At 38.6% G+C, this 27345-nt stretch overlaps 1 protein-coding gene across 1 annotated transcript in view; it reads left to right on the forward strand.

The window, feature by feature from the left end:
* XKRX (XK related X-linked) overlaps positions 1 to 27345 on the forward strand; it is a 40667-nt gene that overhangs the window by 12242 nt on the left and 1080 nt on the right. Inside the window, exon 3 of the mRNA XM_019955685.2 lies at positions 1 to 27345. This exon is cut by the window's right edge and continues 1080 nt beyond it. Coding sequence (XP_019811244.1) covers positions 1 to 746 — 746 coding nt within the window. The 3' untranslated portion in view covers positions 747 to 27345.

The following is a 27345-nucleotide window of genomic DNA, read 5'->3' on the forward strand; positions in this document are numbered from 1 at the left end:
TGGTGCTCATAGTCTTTTCCCTGATATCTGTCACCTATGGGGCTACCCTCTGCAACATGTTGGCTATCCAGATCAAGTATGATGAATACAAGATTCGCCTTGGGCCACTAGAAGTCCTGTGCATCACCATTTGGCGGACATTGGAGATCACCTCCCGCCTCGTGATTCTCGTGCTCTTTTCAGCCACCTTGAAGTTGAAAGCTGTGCCCTTCTTACTGCTGAACTTCCTGATCATCCTCTTTGAGCCTTGGGTGAAGTTCTGGAGGAGTGGTGCCCAGATGCCCAATAATATTGAGAAAAATTTCAGCCGAGTGGGCACCCTGGTGGTGTTGATTTCCATTACTGTCCTCTACGCTGGCATCAACTTCTCTTGCTGGTCAGCTTTGCAGTTGAAGTTAGCAGATAGGGACCTTGTTGAGAAAGGTCAGAACTGGGGACACATGGGCCTGCACTATAGTGTGAGATTGATAGAGAATGTGATCATGGTCTTGGTTTTTAAGTTCTTTGGAGTGAAAGTGTTACTGAATTACTGTCATTCCTTGATTGCCTTGCAGCTCATTATTGCTTATCTGATTTCCATTGGCTTCATGCTCCTGTTCTTCCAGTACCTGCATCCGTTGCGCTCACTCTTCACCCACAATGTGGTGGACTACCTCCACTGTGTATGCTCCCATCGACACCCTCGGGGTACGGTTGAGAACTCAGAGCCATCTGCTGATGCTGAAGCAAGGCAAAGCATTGTCTGATTCTATCTTTCAGATATTTGGGGATGGGTTGGGGGATGCCAAGACCAACTGTAGAATTGAAGGAGATGATGAGGCTCTTGGGTGAATATCCACCAGGATATTTTTTTGAGTTTTCTGGTAAGCCTATCAGAAGAAAGAGCAGCCCCCAAATAGATTTCATTTCCTTAAGATTGACTGCTATGTTTGTCTTTTATATTTTGTCCTACCTCCTTTCGAAGACAATGGGCTGCTTTTCTGGGTACCTGATGTCCTCTGCCGGCATTCAGAAGTTGTTTTGTGGAATTTACCCGGCGTTTAAATGTTCTTTTGATGAATTTGTGGGAGAGAAAGTGGTCTCCCCGTCCTATTCCTCCACCATCTTAGCTCCTCCTCAGACTGACTGCTATGTTTGAACACCAAGGTAACTACTACATATCTGGGAGAGTCAGAGATGTCATTCATATTCCATCCACCCTGGTCAGCTGTCTGGCTGCCCTGTGAGATAACTTACATCCATGCACCTAAGGCTCTCTGTGACCTTTAAGCTCTGCTCATTCCCTTGAGCATTACTGAGCTTTCTGTGGACTGAACTGAATGACTCAGAATCCCACCAGAATATATCCTGACTGAACAGAGGATGTGACTGTTTACCAGCTATGGGTACTGCCCAGGAAACAGTTTGACTAATGTGGAACCTGTAACTGTGAACGGGGCTGGAGTCTTTCAATTCCAATGAGAAACAGTGATTAAGAGGTAAACCCCCACTATTGAAAGAGCTGTCCCCCAAATGAGTTAGCTTTCCATTAGGACTTTACTAGTGATCATTCATCAGGGATCTTTTTTTTTTCCAGAAGCCCTTCAAAGACACACTGTGAGGAGGGAGTTCAGAGTAGGATTCATTCAAGGCATAAAGCAGCATGACTCTCTATCTCAGGGACCTGCATGAGCCTCCAGTGTGCTGAGTGGAGTGGTTGAGTCAAAGCTCTTACTTCTTGCCTCTTTATTAAGGATTCCCTCCAACCTGGCTTTGTTGTGCTCTTTGACCAACACTGATGTAGATCTCAGAGAAGCTGAACTGTAATTGAAAATGTTTCTAATGTGTGGAAGAAATGAAAATTGCTTTGTGTCTCCTACTTTCCTCAGTATTTTGTTGATTCATTTTTTTCAGAGAACAAGAGAGGTAATAATACCTAGGACATCACCTTTATGTTGTTTGGGGTTGGGAGAGTGGCTAACACCCCTAGGTGGAGTGAAGGCAGAGGAGGAAAACCAGATCACGTTAAAGCATCAGTACTGCTTTCTGCCCACAAGATTTTATTTTCTAATAAGGAGCATATGCTTATCAACCATCTGCTCATTCCTACACCCCCAGTGGAGGAATGCAGATCTCCCTTCCTTATGTATCTTAGTGTTTATATCTCATATGAGTTGGATTGGGAAGATCCACTGGAGAAGGGATAGGCTACCCTCTCCAGTTTTCTTGGGTTTCACTGGTGGCTTAGCTGGTAAAGAATCCTCCTGCTATGCAAGAGACCTAGGTTCATTCCCTGGGTTAGTAAGATCCCCTGGAGAAGGGAACAGCTACTCACTCCAGTATTCTGGCCTGGAGAATTCCATGGACTGTATAATCCATGGGGTCACAAAGAGTTGGACATGACTGAGTAACTTTCATTCATATGAGTTGGGTATTTTGAAGAGAAAGTCAGCTGGATGCCTCTAAAGTCACCAAGGATATGAAGCTTCTATGGCCACTGACAATTGGGACTGAGTATCCTAGCATTTACCTAACTAATGGTTGCCCCTCACAGACCAAGAAAGTAAGGTTAACTCCTAATAGCATGAATCAGTTGTGCCCACCACAATGCCGTGAGGAATTGTGAACAATCTAATCTAAGAGTCCTCATTCTCATCCAGTCTTACTCTTGGGATCTTGGTAAGAATTTATCTTTTGCCATTTCTCTTCCTCTTATCTAATGTTGGAAGAACTCCCTCTGCTAAGCAGCAGGGTGTGAGCCAAAATTGTCCTATTTCCTGACATGTCTTGTGTGGTTTTGCCATCTTCAACCACTGTTTGGGGCTGAAAGGATTGGATACTTATTTTGGGGAAGAGTAAAGTGACTTGCTTTTGAGAAGTGGAGATTTCCTCTTTCAACATAACTCTCCATTCCTCATCCTTATCTTTCATGATGGAGATGTAGGTGGTTGTCATAAAAAGCACACACCACTGTCCTCTGATTGTTATTCAAGGTAATTTTGAAAGAAATAACCTACCAAATCTCCAGAAGAACACACTGCCTCTTTGGAATTCAAGCAATAATTTCTCCCTAGTGGTTAATGTGCCTTCCATTATTTAAGAGCAAGAGGAGTGTGGAGCTATAATTTAGTCCAGAAAAGCCATGTGAGTCAGCTACTTAAGGATCAGGTGCTATGAGAACATAGAAACACACAGTTGACCCAGGCAAGCCAATTGGAGCTGAAGTGGAGATACAGAGGGCAGAAAAATGTGGCTCACGCCAGACTAGACATATTTTCCTGCATGTATCCTTTCCATCCTCAGCGACTTAATATGCCAGGAATGCAGAGTTTAGGGTGAAGATTGTGGAGCAAGTTCCACTTGAAAAACCAGCTGCTATGTTTTCCACAGAGAAGAGACACCAGTGATACATTACACAAATGAACCTTCAGAACCTCCTATAGGTGGTGGCCTTTCTGTCCCATAGCAATCTTATAGATGCACAGGAGATGCATTGTGGAATATAAGAATAGAGCAGAGGAGTGTGCTCCTTTCCATCTGCAAATACTTCTTTGATTACTCTCTTTTTACCTTCTGAAACCTTAAAGCAACACAGGGTACTTTTAAATTTTATTTTTAATTGAAGGATAATTGCTTTATAATATTGGGCTCTGTAACAACATAGAGGGGTAGGAAGGGGTGGGAGGTGGGAGGGAGGTTCAACACAGGGTACTTTTGTAGGGGCAAGTCTGAGTGGGAGAGGAGGCAGAGATGGGGCCAGCAAATGGACCTTGGAAAAGGAGTACAGAATTACAAAGTGCTGGGGGGAATGCTAGAGCATTGTAGCAAAAACTATTCTTATGTCATTGAAAATTCAGTAGGCTAAGTATGGACAAATGAACATATTAAGAAAATGAATTATTAATAAATAATAGTTGTCAATTTTAAAGACTATGGGCATAGAACCATGAGGCACTGTAGGAGAATTAAATGCTAGCTAATATTTATGAGCACTTATTATATGTCTGGCATGGTACTTTATATGCATTATTTCATTCAATCCTCAAAACAACTCTTTTGAGGGTAAGTACTGTGATTCTGCATTTTACAGATGAAGATTCTAAGGCATAGAAAAGTGAAGTGACCTCCCTGAGGTCACAGATAGTGTCAGAACCAGGATTCAGTCTTGGGCACTCAGGCCCCAGACCTTATACTCTTGATCATGATGTAAACTTGGCTAAGTCCTCTTAGGTCCTTTGTGAAATTATTTTAATGTGTTAGTGGTTTCAAGAATAGTTTGTGGGCTGTGGCTGGGTTTATATCAAGCATGCTTTTTCACAAATACTTATCAAGGGGTACCACTCAATTCACTCTAGAGAAGGGTCAAGTCCTGAAAAGCCTATGAGGAAAACTGAGGATGTGTTCACATGCACCTGTAGGCTGGAGACTGAGACGGTTGGGAAGTGGGGTTGGACGGGGAGGGGAAGGATGGTGAAGAGAATCATTTCCTTTCTAGTTTCAGGATTTTGACTCCTTATGTTCTTAGACACACACCTTCCAGATCCTGGTTGTGGAAGTAAAACTGGAGGGAGCAATTCCAGTCAGGATTGTATGACCACTTCCTCCAGAAATAACCAATCAGAGCAGGGGAGTGCTGAAGCCCATTCTCTTATACTTTTCTCTGGCTGATACTGCCCTTACTGCTGTTGAGAAGCTGATCCACAGAACATGCTAGAGGATGGGGACACTACAGAATAACACCCCTCCAGGAGCTGTCATAGCTCTGAGAGTCTAGGTCAACCTTGAGTGCTCTTTCAGCTAGCCCTCCTCATGCCTGCACCTTACAAGGCCATAGTCTTTAGCTTTACAGAACTGATTACTAATTCCTGGGACAGGGTGAGCTGGATGGCTATAGGGTTGGGTACTCCCCCAAACAGTCCATATAAATCCATGAGGCTCTGTCTTTGACAAATCTTTTAGCACAAAATCAGTTGACTCTGGACCCTCCAAAGTATTTCCCAAGAGTGGAGATCCTCCTTCTCTGAAGTTTTTGCTTTTGGGCTTTATTACTGTTGGGAGGCAGGGATATTGAGTTATATCCTTTCAACTGAGAAGGAACTTTAAGACCGAAAAATGAAGCAGGCAACTCCATAAAGTGCAATTATGAAGTTTATTGTGGGCATAGGCAGGATCTGGTGGACAATGACCCAGGGATATTCACAGCTGCACTCTATGCCCCCGAAAGGGGTATGGGGGAGTTGAAAAGGGATCAAAGCTAAAAACAGAATCTGGCTACCAAGGGAGACACACATTTGCACCTATGGGAACCAGGGTTCTTTCCTCCCCCATCCAAGGAGTCTCATTATCATTAATCATCCAGATCAGCAGAAAGTATTCTTCCAGTTTTCATATCAGATGAAGGCAAAGCTAAAAGTTAATAGGGAACTCAACTGGCTTGGGTGCATTCCTAGTGAGTAGGCTAAAGTTAAGTCATGCAGAGAAGGGAGGGAGTAGGACTCTGACCCTAGGAGCTGAGAAAATGGGGTCAGTTTGATTCAGCCACACAATTACTGTCTTCAGAGGACGCATAGGCCCACAATTTTATGCCTTTCCTCCTGAAAGACTGGCACCATCAGTCATACACTTCAGGCCTTAGAAACTCTGCAGTGCACAGTGAAAGTATGTTGTGGGCCTTGGCAACAAAACACATGCCATGTGAATCTGGGAAATAGCGAGGCCAGTCTGTGTAAGATATGAAAGCTACCTGCAAAAACACATTTTCATATATGGAAATAACATCTGAATAGCACTTTATAATATTCAAGACACACACATATTAGCTCTCTTACCAATGTGTCATTGTTAGGACAAGCCCTCTGAGTTGTACACGTGGGTTTGCATTGTTCTAATGGGAGGAATCAGTTACGAGGATGGGATTAACATACAGATACTACTATATATAAAATAGATGAACAACAAGGTCCTACTGTATAGCACAGGAAACTATACTCAATATCTTATAATAACCTATATTGGAAAAGAATTTGAAAAAGAATATATCTATATATGTGTGTCCATGTGTGTAACTGAATCACGCTATAAATGTGAACCTAACACAACATTGTAAATCAACTATACCTCAATTAAAAAAAGAAGCCTAGCAAGGAGAATGTAACAAAGATAAATTCAGCCATGAGTATATTAAGTAAATACAATAACTAATTTTCAGTTCTGTTCATCAACTTTTAAACTCGTATTTTGTGCCTGCAGAGTCTATGTAGATATCTCAAAGAGCTACATAGATGCTGAAAGACAAGTGAATCCGAAATACTGAGTATAAGTGATGTTGGAGATAAATAGGCACCTTCATATTACTGGTATGAGAGTAAACTATTGGCACGAATTTTCAGAAGGTCACTTGTCAGTATTTGTCAAAATTACATGGCATACTTTTTGTCTCAGAATTTTAACCTCTAGAAATTTTTCCCCATGGAAATATAGCCACAATTGTGCAGAGAAAGATGTATAAGGATATTCATTGAGGCACTGTTTGTCTCCATGAAAAATTATTAACTTAAATTTCCATCTATCAGGAAAAGATTAAATTCTTGCAACTCCATAATTGAAATACTATCAAGTCATTAAGAAGAATCGTGTAGGTGTATACAGCAGGTGCTGAGTGAAAAGACAGGTGAAAAAAAGCAAGTTGGAGAACAAAATGTATAGGATAAAGTTATGAAGAATTACTCAAACTTGGAAACAAGGGTGTGATAGGAAGAATGATGCCCACCCCCTCCTGCTCTGCCATAAAGATCTCCTTGTCCTAATCCTCACAACTTGTGAATATGCCATCTTATATGGCCAGGGAGAATTAAGGGAGAATTGCTAATCAGTTGGCCTTGAAATAGGAACTTATCCTGGATTATCTGGGTATGCTAGAGAACACGATGTGAAGATGGAGGCAGAGATATTTGAAGATTTTATAATGTTGGGTTTAAGATGGAGAAAGAGGGGACTTCCTTAGTGGTCCAGTGGTTAAGACCCTATGCTTCCACTGCAAGGGTGCTAAGTCATGTCTGACTCTTTATGACCCCATGGACTGTAGCCCGCCAGGCTACTCTGTCTATGGTATTCTCCAGGCAGGAATACTGGAGTGAGTTGCTATTTCTTCCGCTAGGAAATCTTCCTGACCCAGGGATCAAACCCGAGTCTCTTCTGTCTTCTGCATTGGCAGGTGTGTTCTTTACTACTAGTGCCACCTGGCCAATGCGAGGGCCACGGATTCAATCCCTGGTTGGGGAACTAAGACCCCATGGTGGTGCAGCCAAGAACATAGTAATTAATTAAAAAAGAAAATATGTTGACAACAATTTAAAAAAAGATGGAGGAAGGGGCTACAAACTGAGAAATGAAGCTCTAGGATGAAAACAAGGAAATAGATTGTCCCATAAGGCCTCCAGAAGGAGCCAGGCCCTGCTGACACTTTGATTTTGGCCCATGAAGCTGGTTTTGGATTTCTGACTGTCATAACTGTAGGAAAATATTTTTTAAAAAAAAACTAGTTTATGGTAATTTATTAAAGCAGCATAGGAAATTAATACAAAGGGAAGAGATGATTACTTGATGCTTTAATGTCACATTGAAAGCATTTTCCAACACACCTATTTAGGTGTCATCTGACTCTTTAGGTCTAGAGAAGTATAATTTAGCACAACTAATGAGGATTTAGTCATTTTACAATTCTGTAAAACTGATGCAATGATATTTTCTGTCCACCTAAAGAAGACATCACGATTTTGGTTCTTATTGCCCTCTTGGGCATTAATCAACTTTGATTCTAACTTAGCAATGTTATTTTAGCAATCCTTTGTTTTTTAACTGACTGTATATAAATACCAGTTCTCACATCCTCTTTTGAGTTAACTTTACCATCCTGCTGGTTTCCTCCTTCATGAGTTAAAATTAAACTTTGCACATGCTCACACTCTTTGTATAAAACTTTTCCTGAACACTTTGAGACTCATACTTCAACAATGATCCCATTTTTTGTAAAAAAACAAAAACAAAAAACAAACAAACAAAAAAACTAAAACAACAATATGGTGGTGGGAGGAGCTGGAGGAAAATGTTCCACACTCTTTACGGCAGTTCTCTGGATGGGGAAGCGGGGAAGATGATTGGGGATTTCTTTTGTGTTGTTTGCAATATTTGACTTTTGTATAATTTTATGTGGTGTTTGTAGTCTGAAAAATATATTACTTTAAAAAGTAAATATATGCTAAAAATGATTCACACAGTGTCTGTCCCCAACAAGTTTAGTATCTGGTTGGAGAGGGAGAGATGTAATGCATACAACTCACTAGAAATATAAGGCCAAGTATGATAGATGCCTATGAAGGAAGTGGGCTCCTATCTGTTTAGTGCTTGTTAGACACCAAGCTTCGTGTTGGATCATTTACATAATTTTATTTCATCACAACAGTCCTCTGAGGTAGATGCTATGTATCTCCATTTTTTCAGATGAAGAAACTAAGGTTGAGAGGGATTTGCCTAAGGTCACACAACTATTGTGCTGAGGGAAAGAGGCAGAATTTGAATCCTGGTCTTTGTTCCAAAGCTCACACCTCTCCCATTCTAATACACTGGCTCCCCATAGATGTTCGGTCTGATGGTCTAGACTGGGTAGGACTGAAGTCACGTGATACTTTATACTCAGCTTTGGCTCTTTAAAGGGGGCAGATGCATTTACAGAAGGGAATGAAGAAAGCTTATCTCTAATATTTACCCAAACTAGCCTATGGCTTAGCCTGCTCTATATAATTTTCTGTCCTCCATGTGCTCATATTCTTGGCTTTGGATATTATTCCCTTCTTGCTCTCTGGACCCATTTGACTCTGCTTCTCTGGTTTACCCATCTCTGCCTGCCTCACTTGACCCTTCAATTTGCTCTTTCCCCATGGCTTGGCTCACTGCAATTAGGACAAAGAACAATTTCAATACCCAAAAGAATTTCCTGGGCTTCCCTGGTGGCACAGTGGATAGGAATCCACCTGCCAATGCAGGGGACATGGGTTTGATCCATGGTCCAGGAAGGTTCCACACGCTGCAGAGCAACTAAGCCCATGTGCCACAACTACTGAACCTATGCACCCTAGAGCCTGTGCTCCCCAACAAGAGAAGCCACTGCACTGTCTGTGCACCACAATGAAGAACAGCTCCTGCTCGCCGCAACTAGAGAAGGCCTGCACACAGCAACAAGACCCAGTGCAACCAAAAATCAATAAAGAAAAGAATTTCCTTATACTACTCCCTTATAGTCACACCCTCCCCACACCCCTAAACCCTGGCAACCACTGACCTGTGCTCTTTCCCTATACGTTTGTCTTTTTGAGAATGTCATACATATGGAATCACACAACCTCTTGCATTGAGAGTTTCTGAGCAGAGGAGTGATGTAGTTAGGGCTATTTCAGGAAGATCACTTTGGAGTTGTGTGAAGGATGAACTGCAAGACAGTAAAACTACATATCGAGAGACCAGCTTCAAGAATTTAAGCTGGAGATGACCATATGTGGTACATATTCATTAAAGGGCTTATTGTAATTAATCAAAGAGGTGTAAGGGAAAAAAGAAACTAGATCATGGTTACATATTTTTGTTTCCATATACTATAGTGTCCACTGATTACTCCAAGGGTATAATGGTACACTCAGAGACAGAAAACAAAACAAACAAAAATAGGACACAAGAAGACGCATACAGAATAGTTCAAATTTTATTTTTAAAAAAAGACAAGTGTATGTAGATAGTAAAATGTCTGGAAGGTGTATAAATATATACCAAGATCTTACCGTGTTTATTTCTGCATGATGGAATTACAAATGATAGTTTTCTTCTATATAAGAAGAAGAAACTATTATATAAGGAACTTCTATATATTCTAACTATTCTATATAATAGTTTACATTTATTTTTTTCTTTCTTTTTTTTTAGTTTTCTGTTTTATTTTTTTAAATTTTATTTTATTTTTAAACTTTACAATATTGTATTAGTTTTGCCAAATATCAAAATGAAAAGCCATATTTCCTCTCCTCTAGCTCTCACACCCCAGCCCTGATGCCTGGAGAATAGGATATATACAGTTCTTTGTTCCTTTTTACCACTTGATATAATTCTAGGCACACATTAGACACAATAAAATTTATCATCATCATTTTATCAGTTATATTTCTTTTTTTTCCTTTTTAATTTTTTTTTAATTTTATTTTTTAACTTTACAATATTGTATTGGTTTTGCCATATATCAACATGAGTCCACCACAGGTATACATGTGTTCCCCATCCTGAACCCTCCTCCCCCCTCAGTTATATTTCTAAGTCATTAAGGAAAGAGTTCAGGTACTGTAATGAAGTGACTTGACCAGAATTACACAACTAAGGGTAAATCAGAATGGGATGTAGGGCTCATACCCCTAATCTATATTTCTTTAAAAAATCCTTTTTATTATAAAAGTGTTCAAACATACATAAAAGAAGGAATATAATATACTCTCATGTACCACCGCCCAGCTTCAACAGTTATCATTTTGCCATTCTTATTTCATCAGCTTCCAGTCATTGTTTATCTTCATCTGACTGGAGGATTTTAAAGGAAATTTTACAATAATTACTTTGGTGTGCAATTTATAATTGTTAAAGGCATTAAGAGATACACATAAGCACTATGCCATCATCACATCCAATGAAATTAACAATAATTCCTTAATTTCAGTCTGTATTCAAATTTTCTCAAATGCTTTCAAGATGTCATTGTAGTGTTGGTTTGTTCAAATCCGGATCCAAACAAAATTTGTGCATTGCACTTGGGTAATGGGTCTCAAGTCTCTTTTATCCTGTAATAGTCCATACTCCCTTTTTTAAGTCACTAATTTGTTGAAGAAACTGGCTCATTTTTTTTTCTGTAGACTATCATGCACTCTGGATTTGGGCAATTGCTTTCTTACAATATTGTTTAACTTGCTGTCCTGTCACCTATATTTCCTATGAACCATTAGGTCTAGAGATTATTGATTAGATTCAGCATCAATATTTTGGCAAGGACACCTGATAGATGGTGCCAGGTGCTTCCTACTGCAGCACCTTTTGAGGTTCATCATGTCTGCATATCTCCTTTTGATTGATGCTAAATCGATCAGTGAGTTAAGATGATGCCAGCTTATCTCCCCAATTGTAAAATTTCCATCAACCTTTTATCTAATAATCATTGCCTAGATTATTATGGAATTGTAAAATGGTGATTTTCTAATGCTAACATTTTTTCTGCATTTATTAGCTGCAATTCCATAAATAACAATTGTCTCTCATCAGCTCTGTACTTACTCTGAGACATCATTTATACAAGGAAAGGCAGGATAAATGATTCATTCATTTTCTCTTTATTGGTTTTTTGAGTAATAAGTTGTTGCCTTACCAATCTCCAATGGTGTTCAACAAAGTTATTTTTTTTTTGCTTTTAGCATCATTATGAATTTATGTATTTTTATATGTTTGATGTGCTTCAATCCAATGCAGTCATTGTTCTTTGTGTAATAAACTTTTTATTTTAGAGTAGTATTAGATTTACAGAAAAGTTGCAAAGATAATACAGAGAGTTCTCATGTATCCCTCATATACTTTCCCCTATTCTTTTTTCCCTTTAAAAGAAAAATGTAGCTTTTATTTTGTTGTGTTTTAACAGTATACCAGTTCCTACATTTGCATTCGTGAACCAGTTTCTTTTTTTTTAATTGAAGTATGATTGCTATACAATGTTGTGTTAGTTTCTGCTGTACAACAAAGTGAATCATATGCTTATCACTTATAATAAGTGATTCATACATATGAATCATATATATATATATCCTTTCCTGTTCTTAATATCTTACATTACTATGGTACATCTGTCACAACTATGAAACCATTATTGATACACTTATTAACTAAACTCCATCGTTTAATCAGATTTTCCTAGTTCTCCCCTAGGGCCCCTTTTCTCCCACGATCCCACCCAGGATACAATAGGACATTTAACTGTCATGTCTCTTTAAGCCTCCTTTGGTCTGTGACAGTTTCCCAGACTATCCTTATTTTTGATGACCAAGACAGTTCTGAGAAGTAGTGTTCATGTAATTTGTAGAATTTATATATTTTTTTCTTATGATTAAACTGGAGTTACATGTTCTTGGGAGGAAGATCACAGAGATAAAGCTTGTCATCATCATATCAAGGATACATGCTAACAATATGGCATAACTAATGATGTTAAACTTGATCACCTGGCTGAGGTAGTTTGCCAGGTTCCTCTGCTGTAATATTTCCCCCCATACTCTAGTTTTTGGAAGCAAGTAATAAGGAAGCAGCAGATCTGACAGGTCAAAATACATATTCACAATTCTTGGAGCATAAGGTCTGTATCATCGTTTCCTCTGGCACAGCAACTTGCACCAGGAGTACAGGCTGTTATCGCCACAGCTGCTGCCAATCTGGAGTGAGAAATGGCAAACACACAATTTAAAATTCTGCTGTCCTGGGGCTTCCCTGGTGGCTCAGTGATATAGAAGCCACCTGCCAATGCAGGAGACACAGGTTTGTTCCCAGATCTGGGAGGATCCCACATGCTGCAGAGCAACTAATCCCATACACCACAACTGTTGAGCCGGTGCTCTAGAACCTGGGAACTGCAGCTACTGAAGCCCCCACGCCCTAGAGCCCATGCTCCGCAACAAGAGAAGCCACGTGCACTGCAACTAGAGCACAGCCCCCACTCTCTGCAACTAGAGAAAAGCCTGAGCAGCACCAAAGACCCAGCACTGCCAAAAATAAATAAATACAATTTTTAAAAAATTCCACTGTCCTCTCGTGATGTAGCATCTTTTTCATTAAGCTTTCCCATGGTTGGTATGAGGGTTTTTTTTTTTTTTTTTTTTTACTAGATTCCAGAGATTCCAGAAAGTTGGTTCTGAAAGTTTAATAGCTTATTAGTTGCTTTTGTGGATGGACCAAACCCTGGAATTACCTACTCCACCATTTTTGGTGCCCTCCATTGTTTAAAAAAACTTTTGTAAGGATGGCAATTCCACTTCCAAGCTCTTAATATGCTTGAGCTAAATGGAAACTCATTATATAATTCAGGGAGCTCAAACCTAGTGCTCTGTGACAACCTAGAGGGTTGGGATGGGATGGGGGTGTGGGAGGGAGGTTCAAGAGGGAGGGGACATACATATACCTATGGCTGATTCATGTTGATATATGGCAGAAATGAACACAATATTGTAAAGCAGTTATCTTCCAATTAAAAATAAATTAAAAAGCAGATATCCATTCATTACTTTTAATGCACAAATTGTCTCATCATTGGCCAGTGGAATCTCCTTAAAAATGGCTTATTTTTCTTTTGACAGAATCCCAGTAATCTTTGATAGTTTCCTTGCTTTTTGCTACAAGATGTCTCAGGCTCATTTACTGACTCAGACCCGGACATTTGTTGCTACTGAGTTGTCATTCCTTCTAGGCTTGTCACTGGATAGAGCTAAGGAAAATATTTTGAAAACATAAAAAATATGAGTTTATAATATTTCTAATTCAAATTTAATAATATAGGGTTTTACCTAATTTCTTTATTTTGTACTTATATCTTTTTTTCTCTTACCCCAATAATCTTGGTTTCTAAATACATCATACTTACTTGCTTTCTTGTAAAAAAGCCGATAGTAATTTAAAAATAACATGCCAATATTAGATTAAAAATAAAACTACTGAAAGCAGTTTTAAGATTTCTTTGTGGGATTCTTTTTTGGGACACTCTGCAAGGCTTGTGGGATCTTGGTTCCCAGACCAAGGATCAAACACATGTCCCCTGCACTGGGAGCCAAATTCCCATCTTTGTGGATCATTTTATTCTTAGACCATATATTTCTAGGGATACACAGCCAAAATACTGTTTTTTAAAGTCATTTGACATGATTCTTTTCTTTGTGTGATTATGCTATCAACTTAATATACAGTGAGGTTCAATTGTTTCAGTTTGTTTTCAGTTTTTAAGGTTTGCTTTTTTATTTGACTTCAGATTTAATTTTACTTTTAGTAAGCCTTCCAACATCAAAACTAGATAACAAAGTACATTCAGAGAAGTTTAGCTTCCATTCCTATCACTGCACTCTTCTTTCCTTCTCCCAGTTTTTTAAAGAGCTTGGTTTATACTATTGATATTTCTTTTTGAAAAATATAAGCAAATATGATTTCTACCCTTTTTGTACAGAAAAATGGCAAACTATAGAAACTTCTCTGTCTTACTTTTTTACCTCTTAGTATATCCTGTAGATCATTCTATGTCAATACATGAAATTTCTCTTTATTCCTTTTTGTAACTGTTGTTCAGTTGCTAAGTCATGGCTGACTCTTTGGAACCCCATGGACTGCAGCACACCAGGCTTCTCTGTCCTTCACTATCTCCTGGAATTTGCTCAAAATCATGTCCATTGAGTCAGTGATGCCATCCAACCATCTCATCCTCTGTTACACCCTTTTCCTCTTGCCTTTAGTCTTTCCCAGAATCAGGGTCTTTTCAGATGAGCTGAATTTTTGTATCAGGTAGCCAAAGTAACTGTATATTATTCCATTTCATGGATGTACTGGGTTTCTTTCAGTCTTTTGCTATTACAGATAATATCACAATGAATACATTGGACATATGCCATTTTTGCTATTTTTTTTCCCAGTATGCCTTTGGAATAGTTTCTGGAAAGTGTGATTGATTTATGTATGCACATCTGATTTTACTAGATTGAGGCAAATTTCTCTCTATAGGGGCTATGCCATTTTCTATTCCTATCACCAATGTGTGAGAGGTCAGACCTCTTTGTATCTCTCCATATAGCCAGTGCAGGTCAAATTGGTAACTCTGCCCTTCATGGCACAGGAGAGACTTCACCTTCATCACCATTCATCCCACAGATACATACCAGAGCTTGCATCCCATTATTTTCCCTATTACATAGCCTGTGCTAAAAACAAATGGGTTGCCTAACAGTAATGAGGACCAAAGTAATGAGGCAAGCTTTGTCTTGTTATGAGCCACGTCACAAGCTGCCTGAGGTTGAAGTACATTCCAAAACACATTAAACAGCCCTGACAGCCTGATTGCAAACGAGTCTACATTGTCTGCTGTCTATACCAACCATGTGATTTTGCCTATGGCCCTGTGACTGAAGGGCATAGACCAGTAAGCACAAGGCCGAATGGTACATTAGATGTGCATCTTTAAACTTCCCTGAAATACTTGTTTTCTGTTTGCTATTGTCAACTTTGAAATAACCCCACTGGAGGCATCCAAAAGACAAATGCATCATTGTTATTGTGGTTGATATTTCTTCCATCTGTGGCACTTGTCTTCACTTCCATTCGCTGCTTCTCCACATGTCTCCCTGGACTCCTGCCATCTTATTGCAGGTCAGCAGGCATAAGAATTGAAATATTGACTTTTCATAAGTGTGAAGAAAGTGTTTTCTAAGCTGTAACAGGCTGAGGCTCCACCCCTAACAACTTTGGCAGCACTGTGAAGTAGAAAATGTTCACTTCCAATGTTCCAAGATTCCTTTATCTAGACCTCCCCTTATTCTTGTGCTCCCAGCCCTTCTTCAAGGTGCCTTCTCTCTGACCTCAAATACTCAGAACCCTGGTGGTCTCTGCACCCATCAATAGCCTCTTGTGACCATATGTCATCACATTCCTCTCCTGGAGAGTTTGCTCTTTGATTGTGAAAAGAAAGACTGTGTCTTTTGGCTAAAAGGATTTCAGGGACCAAGGAGGGTGGCAATGGCAGAATGAAGGGAGTATACAAACTTGAGAGTGAGACCTTTTCCTGAAATCATGTCATGCAAACATTGTCTATTTAGCCTCTGCAGGGACCCTGACTTAGCAAGCTGAGAGAGGTACTGAAAGCACTTTCCAATATAATGGCAATTTTCACAGTATTCTATCAGTTCCTTCTATCCATGATACATGCTGGGTTACTGCAGCTCATTAAAGTTCTCCACAGCGGAACTGATGTTTCAGTGGTAGTCAAAAAGGTGTGACCCAAAGGGTTCTGTAAAGACTCCGGGGCCAAACAGATGTTTTCCATTAGACTTTTACACTTCTGAAAATTTTCACTTGTATGTGAAAATATGTATTTTAAATTGTAAAAGCAAAGCATGGTTCTACTTGAAGCTGGCAGATTGAACATATGAATTTGGTTTTGCTCCTTCACCAAGATCCATTTAAATGACAGTGAAAGAAAACCTCCAAGACTTGCAAAATAGTAACAAAAGGATTAGTATCCAGAATATGTGTTTTTAATATGTAAAAATGATAGTGAAAGGATTTTTTTAAAAAGGCATAACCCACAAGAACCAAAAAAACAAAAAAAAAACAAGAAAGAAGACAGCATAGATGGTCTTTTGAAAGCTGGAAACCAAATGGTGAAGTGGGTAATTTACTTAGCAGATCTGACAAGGCTGAACCTTATAACAATAGTGAGAAAAAAACAATTTTCACTGCCCCCCCCCAAAAGGACTCAGGAATTGACAGCTCCTTTGAAAGTGGGAATGAAGATAAGGCTAAAAATAGGGGCATTGGTTGAAAGTCTAAGAAGCAAACCCCAGAATCCTTCCTTCATTTCATGCATATAGCAACTGTCCTTTTTCCTAGCAAAAGATTGCAGATTTCTTTTATGGAAAGATAAAACAGAGAACCTCCAGCTGGGGGGAGGATACAATTGAGGACAAAGGTACCCAACCATCAGCATAGAGATCAAGTGAATGTTTGGGCTTCCCTGGTGGCTCAAACAGTAAAGAATCCACTTGCAATGCAGGAGACTTGGGTTCAATCCCTGGGTCAGGAAGATTCCCTTGGAGAAGGGAATGGCTACCCACTCTAGTCGTCTTGCCTGAAAAATCCCATGGACAGAGGAGCCTGGCAGGCTACAGTCCAAGGGGTCACAAAGAGTCAGACATGACTGAGTGACTAACTTCTTTCTTACGTGAGTATTTACATACTGAATATTGATACTTTAGTCCTCTTCTCCACTCAGTTTCCAGAAAGCTGGTGGCCAGGTATGTGTCTTCCAGATAGGAGACTGAAAGACTCTTCTCTGGAGAATCAGAAGAGCCCCAAAATAAAGACCTAAATATATTGAAGTCAAGTGTTCCCCAATGGAATGGCCTGACTACATTATCTTACAGTGAGTGTCACAATTAACACCAACTACAGGCTTTGAATTTCAATTAGCTTTTGAGTTTCCTGTTGTTAATTATAATCAGATGTCCAAAGATCAGTACACACCTGATCTAATAGGTCTCTAATATGACAGATAATGTCCAACATAGCAAAAATGGTATGTAAAGTTTTTCTGTTTCCTCTACCCTGAAGCAGAGCTTGAGGTAGACTTATCTGCAGGTGATCTATCTTGGGATGTAATCCCAGGAAACAAGAATGGAGACTTGGGATAGTAAAACAGAGAAAGAAAAAAAGGATGTATTATCAAGTAGTGACTGCTGTTGGCAACTGGGGTTCTATCTTTCCAGTGCCTTCTGAGGAGCTATGTTTAACCTACCTCAGAATTATCCTCCTGAGGTATGAAAAAGGAGAGCGTTAACCCACTGGCTCCAATTCCTCATTGGTCAAGGATGTCAACTGCCCTGCACTTCTAGGTTGTGTAGGCTGCAGTGGAGAGCTGATTTCCCCAAACATAACTGTAGGTCAGAAGAGCCCTAGGGTGTAAAGCAATGCTTGGTGCAGCTAAAGTGAGGCACTGTCAGATTACTCCTGTGAAAAAAACTAATTGCCATAGCGATGGCTGGGCTAAACTGTCAGCTGAGAGGATGTGAAGCAATGCATACCAGGTGTTTGCTACAAAGGAGAAGAAAAGACTTTTTATAAAAAAAACCAAAAACTATTGTTAGTATCCCTAGAGTTAAGAGAACCCATAAACAAGATGAGTGTTAAAAGGAAAAATCAGAATAACAAAGAGCTCTCTGGAAACAAAAATATAACAGCAGGAAAAATTCCATTACCATGTTGAAGGTAAAGTTGAAGGAAACTCCCAGAAAGGAAAGCAGAACAACAAAGATTGAAATAGGAGAAAGAATATTTGAAAATTAGAGGACTTGTCCAGCAGATAAATAGCTGAATAGGAGGCATTCTAAATGGAAGAGAAAATGATGGAAATAAAATATTTAATATAGTCAAGAAATTTCCCCCAAAGTGAAGGTCATGAGTTTTCAGGTTGAAATATCCTTGATGGATGAAACTGGACCCACACAGAGACACAGCTTCATAAAACTTTTCAGTTCAGTTAGTTCAGTTCAGTTGTTCAGTCGTGTCTGACTCTTTGCGACCCCGTGAACTGCAGCACACCAGGCCTCCCTGTCCATCACCGATTCCCGGAGTCCACTCAAACCCATGTCCATCGAGTTGGTGATGCCATCCAACCATCTCATCCTCTGTTGTCACCTTCTCCTGCCCTCAATCTTTCCCAAAATCAAGGTCTTTTCAAATGAGTCAGCTCTTCACATCAGGTGGCCAAAGTATTGGAGTTTCAGCTTCAGCATCAGTCCTTCCAATGAACACCCAGGACTGATCTCCTTTAGGATGGACTGGTTGGATCTCCTTGCAGTCCAAGGGATTCTCAAGAGTCTTCTCCAACACCACAGTTCAAAAGCATCAATTCTTCTGCACTCAGCTTTCTTTATAGTCCAACTCTCACATCCATACATGACCACTGGAAAAACCATAGCCTTGACTAGATAGACCTTTGTTGGCAAAGTAATATCTCTGCTTTTTAATATGCTGTCTAGGTTGGTCATAACTTTCCTTCCAAGGAGCAAGCGTCTTTTAATTTCATGGCTGCAAACACCATCTGCAATGATTTTGGAGCCCAGAAAAATAAAGTCAGCCGTTGTTTCCCTGTTTCCCCATCTATTTGCCATGAAGTGATGGGACTGGATGCCATGATCTTAGTTTTCTGAATGTTGAGCTTTAAGCCAACTTTTTCACTCTCCTCTTTCACCTTCATCAAGAGGCTTTTTAGTTCCTCTTCACTTTCTGCCGTAAGGGTGGTTTCATCTGCATATCTGAGTTTATTGATATTTCTCCCGGAAATCTTGATTCCAGCTTGTGCTTCCTCCAGCCCAGTGTTTCTCATGATGTACTCTGCATATAAGTTAAATAAGCAGGGTGACAGTATACAGCCTTGACATACTCCTTTTCCTATTTGGAACCAGTCTCAACATTGGGTTAAAAAGAAGACTTTACAAGCTCTACAAATTAAAACAGGTCACATATAATGGAACAGGAATCACATGGCTTTGAATTTTTCAATATCAACATTAGAAACTAGGAGATTAGCAAAAATGCCTTCTGAAGAACAATTATTTTCAACCTAGAGTTCTGTACCCAGCCAAGGTGTTGATCAAGTGTGAGGATAGGACAAATACATTTTCAGACAAATAAGGTCTCAAAAACTTACTCCTCATACTAACACAACATTGTAAAGCTACTATACTTAAAAATTAATTTAAAATATTTACCCCATGTATCTCTTGAAACCAAGAAAGAAATCTCTTTAAACCTCTTGAAGCTCTTTATTTAACACATTTTTTATTGAAATATAATTGACTGACAATGCTGTGCCAATCTCTGATGTGGAGCAAAGTGATTCAGTTATACACACACACACACGTGTGTGTGTGTGTATATTCTTTTTAATATTCTTTTACATTTTGTTTATTACAGGATATAGTTCCATGTTTGAAATCTCTTTAAACCAAGAAGTGAGTGAAGTCGCTCAGTCGTGTCTGACTCTTTGCGACCCCATGGACTGTAGCCTACCAGGCTCCTCAGTCCATGAAATTTTCCATTCAAGAGTACTGGAGTGGGTTGCCATTTCCTTCTCCAGAGGACCTTCCTGACCCAGGGTTGAACCCAGGTCTCCCGTGTTGCAGGCAGACGTTTTACCATCTGAGCCACCAGAAAGAAGAAGAAGAAACCAAGAAAGAAGAAGGAAATGGGTTAGTGGGGAGAGGATCCAGCCTAAGAAAGAGGCAAAAGGGAAGCTCCAGAGGAGGGTAAAGGTAGGTTCCAGGATGACAACTGCACACTAAGAAGGAATAGAGGTCAACTAGCTCATATAGGTCAGAAGACTTCAGGAGAGATATCTTCAAGATACTTGATACAACTAACCACATGTTGAAGAGTTGCAGTTAACTGATCAAAAATGTAAAGTTGAATTTCCTGCTAAGTACATAGAAAATTATTTGAAGAAAAAGCAAAATAATTATGAGTACCAGTAAAAACAAGAAGTTATGCAAGTAAGGAAAAGTATTTGTAACACTTCAAGGCTATGAATAATATTTTCTTGTTCACCATACTGTAAATATTGAATAGTGGTCTAACCAAAATTATCATATGCCTATATTAGGAGAATATAGGGATAAGAAGGGCCTTTGAGTGATTTGAGAGAGCAGGGTTAGTATAGGCAACGCCAATAAACAATGTCAAAAACTTAAAATACAAGAAATAGGAATAAAATAATGTTATTTAGAGAACCAAGGTAAATATAAAAAGAATCAGCAAAAAGTGTTGAAAGCTCTTGCCTCTGGTGAGTGGGAAATTATAGGGAAGGGCAAAGGATACTGTTTTTAATAACAAAACTTGTAGAACTTTAAAACTCAGTAAACTATGATAATGTATAGCTTTGATAAAAAATAAAAATAAATAAAAGTAATGCTTGCCCATTATAAAAATGTAGAAAACTTTTTAAAAAATCACAAAGAAGCTCACCACTTATTAATTGCCACATTTAATATTTTGATATATTTCCTTTCAGGCTTTTCACCTGCCAAATTATACATTGTTTTGATTATTCTAATATCTTGTGCTTTTTTCCTCCATTAACTTCTAAGCATACACATTTTCCTGTTACATTATTTTAAATAACTGTGTAGATATACTACAATTGATTTGATTATTCTCTGTTATTGAGCATTTAGATTGTTTCTTTCTCTCTCTTTTTTTTAGACCACTATAGCTAATGCTGCAATGAACATCTTTTTTTTTTTAAATGAACGATAATTGCTTTACAGAATTTTATTGTTTTATGTCAAACCTCAACATGAATCAGCCACTGGGATACATTATATCCCCTCCCTTTTGAACCTCCCTCCCATCTTCCTCCCAATCCTACCTCTCTAGGTTGATACAGAGCCCCTGTTTGAGTTTCCTGAGACATACAGCAAATTCCTGTTGGTTATCTATTTTACATATGGTAATGTAAGTTTCCATGTTATTCTTTCCCTCCCCCCTCTCCCCATGTCCATAGGTCTATTCTCTATGTCTGTTTCTTCACTGTTGCCCTGTAAATAAATTCTTCGGTACCACTTTTCTAGATTCCGTATATGTGCGTTAGAATATGATATTTGTCTTTCTGATCTACTTCACTCTGTATAATAGGTTCCAGGTTCATCCACCTCATCAGAACTGACTCAAATGTGTTCCTTTTTATGGCTGAGTAATATTCCATCATGTATATGTACCACTACTTCCTTATCCATTCATCTGTCAGTAGACATCTAGGTTGCTTCCATGTTCTAGCTAGTGTAAATAGTGCTGAAATGAACAATGGGATACATATGTCTTTTTCAATTTTGGTTTCCTCAGGGTATATGCCTAGGAGTGGGATTGCTGTGTCATATGGTGGTTTTATTCCTAGTTTTTAAAGGAATCTCCATACCATCTTCCATAGTGGCTGTATCAATTTATGTTCCCACAAACAGTACAAGAGCATTCCCTTTTCTCCACAAGACTTTTTGACCAGTGTGAGGTGATATCTCATTGTAGTTTTGATTTGCATTTCTCTAATAATGAGCAATGTTGAGTATCTTTTCCTGTGTTTGTTAGCATCTATATGTCTTCTTTAGAGAAATGTCTGTTTAGGCCTTTTCCCCACTTTTTGATTGGGTTGTTTGTGTTTCTGGCATTGAGTTGTATGAGCTGCTTGTCTATTTTGGAAATTAACCCTTTCTCAGTTGCTTCATTTGCTGTTATTTTCTCCCATTCTGAGGGTTGTCTTTTCACCTTGCTTATAGTTTCCTTTGCTGTGCAAAAGCTATTAAGATTAATCAGGTCCCACTTGTTTACTTTTGTTTTTATTCCCATTACTCTAGGAGGTGGATCATAGAGGGTCTTGCTTTGATTTATGTCATCAAGTGTTCTACCTATGTCTTCCTCCAAGAATTTTATAGTTTCTGGTCTTATATTTAGGTCTTTAATCCATTTTGAGTTTATCTTTGTGTGTGGTGTTAGGAAGTGTTATAATTTCATTCTTTTACACATAGCTGTCCAGTTTTCCCAGCACCATTTATTGAAGAGGCTGTCTTTGCCCCATTTTATATTCTTGCCTCCTTTGTCAAGAATAAAGTATTCATAGGTTCATGGGTTTAATTCTGGGCTTTCTATCTTGTTCCATTGGTCTATATTTCTGTTTTTGTGCAAGTACCATACTGTTTGATGACTGTAGCTTTGTAGTATAATCTGAAGTCAGGAAGGTTGATTCCTCCAGCTCCATTCTTCTCTCTCAAGACCGCTTTGGCTATTCGGGTTCTTTTGTGTTTCCATATGAACTCTGAAATTTTTTGTTGTAGTTCTGTGAAGAATGGCATCTGGTCCCATTACTTCATGGCAAATAGATGGGGAAACAGTGGCTGACTTTATTTTTGGGGTCTCCAAAATCACTGCAGATGGTGACTGCAGCCATGAAATTAAAAGACGCTTACTCCTTGGAAGGAAAGTTATGATCAACCTAGACAGCATATTAAAAAGCAGAGACATTACTTTGTCAGCAAAGGTCTGTCTAGTCAAGGCTATGGTTTTTCCAGTGGTCATGTATGGATGTGAGACTTGGACTATAAAGAAAGCTGAGCATTGAAGAATTGATGCTTTTGAACTGTGGTGTTGGAGAAGACTCTTGAGAGTCCCTTGGACTGCAAGGAGATCCAACAAGTCCATCCCAGGGGAAATCGGTCCTGGGTGTTCATTGGAAGGACTGATGCTGAAGCTGAAACTCCAATACTTTGGCCACCTGATGTGAAGAGCTGACTCATTTGAAAAGACCCTGATGTGGGGAAAAATTGAAGGCAGGAGGAGAAGGGGACAACTGAGGATGACAGGATTAGATGGCATCACTGACTCAATGGACATGAGTTTGGGTAAACTCCGGGAGTTGGTGATAGACAGGGAGGCCTGGTGTGCTGCGGTTCATGAGGTTGCAAAGAGTCGGACGCAACTGGGCAACTGAACTGAACTGAACTGTAAAAAATGCCATTGGTAATTTGATAGGGATCACATTGAATCTGTAGATTGCATTTGGTAGTATAGTCATTTTCGCAATATTGATTCTTCCTACCCAGGAACATGGAATAGCTCTTCATCTGTTTATGTCATCTTTGATTTCTTTCATCAGTGTCTTATAATTTTCTGTGTACATTTCTTTTGTTTCCTCAGGTAAGTTTATTCCTAGATATTTAATTCTTTTTGTTGCAATGGTGAATGGGATTGATTCCTTAATTTCTCTTTCTGATTTTTCATTTTTAGTATATAGAAATGCAAGTGATTTCTGTATATTGATTTTATATCCTGAAACTTTGCTAAACTCACTGATTAGCTCTAGTAATTTTCTGATACTATCTTTAGGGTTTTCTGTGTACAATATCATGTCATCTGCAAACAGTGAGAGATTTACTTCTACTTTTCTGATCGGAATTCACTTTATTTCGTTTTCTTCTCTGATTGCTGTAGATAGGACTTCCAGGACTATGTTGAATAATAGTGGTGAAAGTGGACACCCTTTGCTTGTTCCTAATCTTAGGGGGAATGCCTTCAGTTTTTTACCATTGAGAATAATGTGTGCTCTAGGCTTATTGTATATGGCCTTTACTATGTTGAGGTAGATTCCTTCTATGCCAATTTTTTGAAGAGTTTTAATCATAAATGGGTGCTGAATTTTGCTAAAGGCTTTTTCTGCATCTATTGAGATGATCATATAGTTTTTATCTTTCAGTTTGTTAATATGGTGTATCACATAGATTGATTTGGGTATATTGAAGAATCCTTGCATCCCTGGAATAAACCCAACTTGATAATGGTGTATGAGCTTTTTGATGTGTTGCTGTATTCCTTTTGCTAAAATTTTGTTGAGGATTTTTGCATCTATCTTCATCAGTGATATTGGCCTGTAGTTTTCTTTTTTTGTGTTGTCTTTGTCTGGTTTTGGTATTAGGGTGATGGTGGCCTTGTAAAATAGGTTTGGTAGTGTTCCTTCCTCTGTAATTTTTTGAAAGAGTTTTAGAAGGATAGGCATTAGCTCTTCTCTAAATGTTTTATAGAATTCTCCTGTGAAGCCATCTCGTCCTGGGCTTTTGTTTTTTGGGAGATGTTTGATCACAGCTTCAATTTCAGCATTTGTAATTGGGTTGTTCATAATTTCTATTTCTTCCTGGTTCAGCCTTGGAAGATTGAACTTTTCTAAGAATCTCTCCATTTCTTCCAGGTTATCTATTTTATTGCCATATAGTTGTTCATAATAGTCTCTTATAATCCTTTGTATTTCTTCATTGTCTGTTGTAACCACTCCTTTTTCATTTCTAATTTTGTTGATTTGATTCTTCTCTCTTTTTCTCTTGATGAGTCTGGCTAAAGATTTGTCAATTTCGTTTATCTTCTCAAAGAAACAACTTTTAGTTTTATTAATCTTTAACATTGTTTCTTTCATTTCTTTTTCATTTATTTCTGCTCAGATCTTTATGATTTTTTTCCTTCTACTAATTTTGGGGTTTCTTTGTTCTTCTTTTTCCAGTTGTTTTAGGTGTAAAGTTAGGCTGTCTATTCAATGTTTTTCTTCTTTCTTGAGGTAGGATTGTATTGATATAAACTTCCCTCTTAGAACTGCTTTTGCTGCATCCCATAGGTTCTCAGTTGTCGTGTTTTCATTGTCATTTGTTTCTAGAAATTTGTTGCTTTCCCTTTTGATTTCTTCAGTAACCTGTTGATTGTTTAGAAACATGTTGCTTAATCTCCATGTGTTTGTGTTTCTTACAGTTTTTTTCTTGTAATTGGTATCTAGTCTCATATTGTTGTGGTCAGAGTAGATCCTTGACACAATTTCAATTTTCTTAAATTTACTGAGGTTTGATTTGTGACCCAAGATGTGGTCTATCCTGGAGAATGTTCCATGTGCACTTGAGAAGGTGTATTCTGCATTTGGATGGAATGTCCTGAAGATATCAATGAGGTCCATCTTATCTAATGTATCATTTAAGACTTGTGTTTCCTTATTAATTTTCTGTTTTGATATCTGTCCATTGGTGTGAGTGGGGTGTTAAAGTCTCCTACTATTATTGTATTACTGTCAATTTCTCCTTTTACATCTGTTAGTATTTGTCTTATGTATTGAGGTGCTCCTATGTTGGGTGCCTAGATATTTACAACTGGTATGTCTTCCTCTTGGATTGATCCCTTGATCATTATGTAGTGTCCTTTCTGATCTCTTGTAATCTTCTTTATTTTAAGGTCTACTTTGTCTGATATGAGGATTGCTACTTCAGCTTTCGAGCTTCCCATTTGCATGGAATATATTTTTCCATCCTCTCACTTTCAGTCTATATGTGTCTTGATGTCTGAAGTGGATTTCTTGTAGACAGCATACATATGGGTCTTGTTTTTGTATCCATTCACCCAGTCTGTGTCTTTTGATTAATCCATTTAGATTTAAAGTAATTATTGATATATATGTTCCTATTGCCATTTTCTTAATTGTTTGGGGTTGATTTTGTAGATCCTTTTTCTTCTCTTGTATTTTTTGAGTGTATAAGTCTCTTTAACATTTGTTGTAAAGCTGGTTTGGTGGTACTGAATTCTCTTAACTTTTGCTTGTCTGAAAAGCTTTTTATTTCTCCATCAATTTTGAATGAGATCCTTGATGGGTACAGTAATCTTGGTTGTAGATTTTTCCCTTTTAGTACTTTAAATATATCCTGCCATCCCCTTCTGGCCTGCAGTTTCTGCTGAAAGATCAGCTGTTAAGCATATAGGGTTTCCCTTGTTTGTTATTTGTTGCTTTCCCCTTGCTGCTTTTAATATTCTTTCTTTGTGTTTAGTGTTTGTTAGTTTGATTAGTATGTGTCTTGGCGTGTTTCTCTTTGGGTTTATCCTGTATGGGACTCTTTGTGCCTCTTGGACTTGACTGACTATTTTCTTTTCCATGTTGGGGAAATTTTCAACTATAATCTCTTCACAAATTTTCTCATACCTTTTCTTTTTCTCTTCGTCTTCTGGGACTCCTGTAATTCAAATGCTGGTGCGTTTGGTATTGTCCCAGAGGTCCCTGAGAAAATCCTCAGTTCTTTTCATTCTTTTTACTACATTCTGCTCTTCAGAATTATTTACACCATTTTATCTTCCAGCTCACTGATTTATTCTTCTGCTTCAGATACTCTGCTATTGATTCCTCCTTGAGTATTTTTAATTTCAGTAATTTCGTTGTTTTTCTCCATATGTTTATTCTTTAATTCTTCTAGGTCTTTGTTAATTGATTCTTGCTTTTTCTCCACTTTGTTTTCAAGGTTTTTGATCATCTTTATCATCATTATTCTGAATTCTTTTTCAAGGAGTTTGCCTATTTATTTCCTCTTCATTTATTTGGACTTCTGTGTTTCTAGTTTGTTCCCTCATTTGTGTAGTATTTCTCTGGCTTTTCATTATTTTTTAAAAATCTTATTGTGTTTGAGATCTCCTTTTCCCAGGCTTCAAGGTTGCATTCTTTCTTCATTTTGGTTTCTGCCCCCCTAAAGTTGGTCCAGAGATTTGTGTAAGCTTTGCATAGGGTGAGGTTTGTATTGAGTTTTTATTTGTTTGTTTTTCCTCTGATGGGCAAGGCTGAGTGAGGTGGTAATCCTATCTACTGATAATTGGGTTTGTATTTTTGTTTTGTTTGTTGCTTAGATGAGGTGTCCTGCACAGGGTGCTACTGGTGGTTGGATGATGCCAGTTCTTGTATTGAGGTGGTTTCCTTTGTGCGAGTTCTCACTATTTGATACTCCCTAGGGTTAGTTCTCTCGGAGAAGGCAATGGCAACCCACTCCAGTACTCTTGCCTGGAAAATCCCATGGACAGAGGAGCCTGGTAGGCTGCAGTCCATGGGGTCGTTAAGAGTCGGACATGACTGAGCGACTTCACTTTCACTTTTCACTTTCATGCATTGGAGAAGGAAATGGCAACCCACTCCAGTGTTCTTGCCTGGAGAATCCCAGGGATGGGGGA

Source organism: Bos indicus, chromosome X, assembly GCF_029378745.1.
Source record: "Bos indicus isolate NIAB-ARS_2022 breed Sahiwal x Tharparkar chromosome X, NIAB-ARS_B.indTharparkar_mat_pri_1.0, whole genome shotgun sequence".
NCBI lineage: Eukaryota > Metazoa > Chordata > Mammalia > Artiodactyla > Bovidae > Bos > Bos indicus.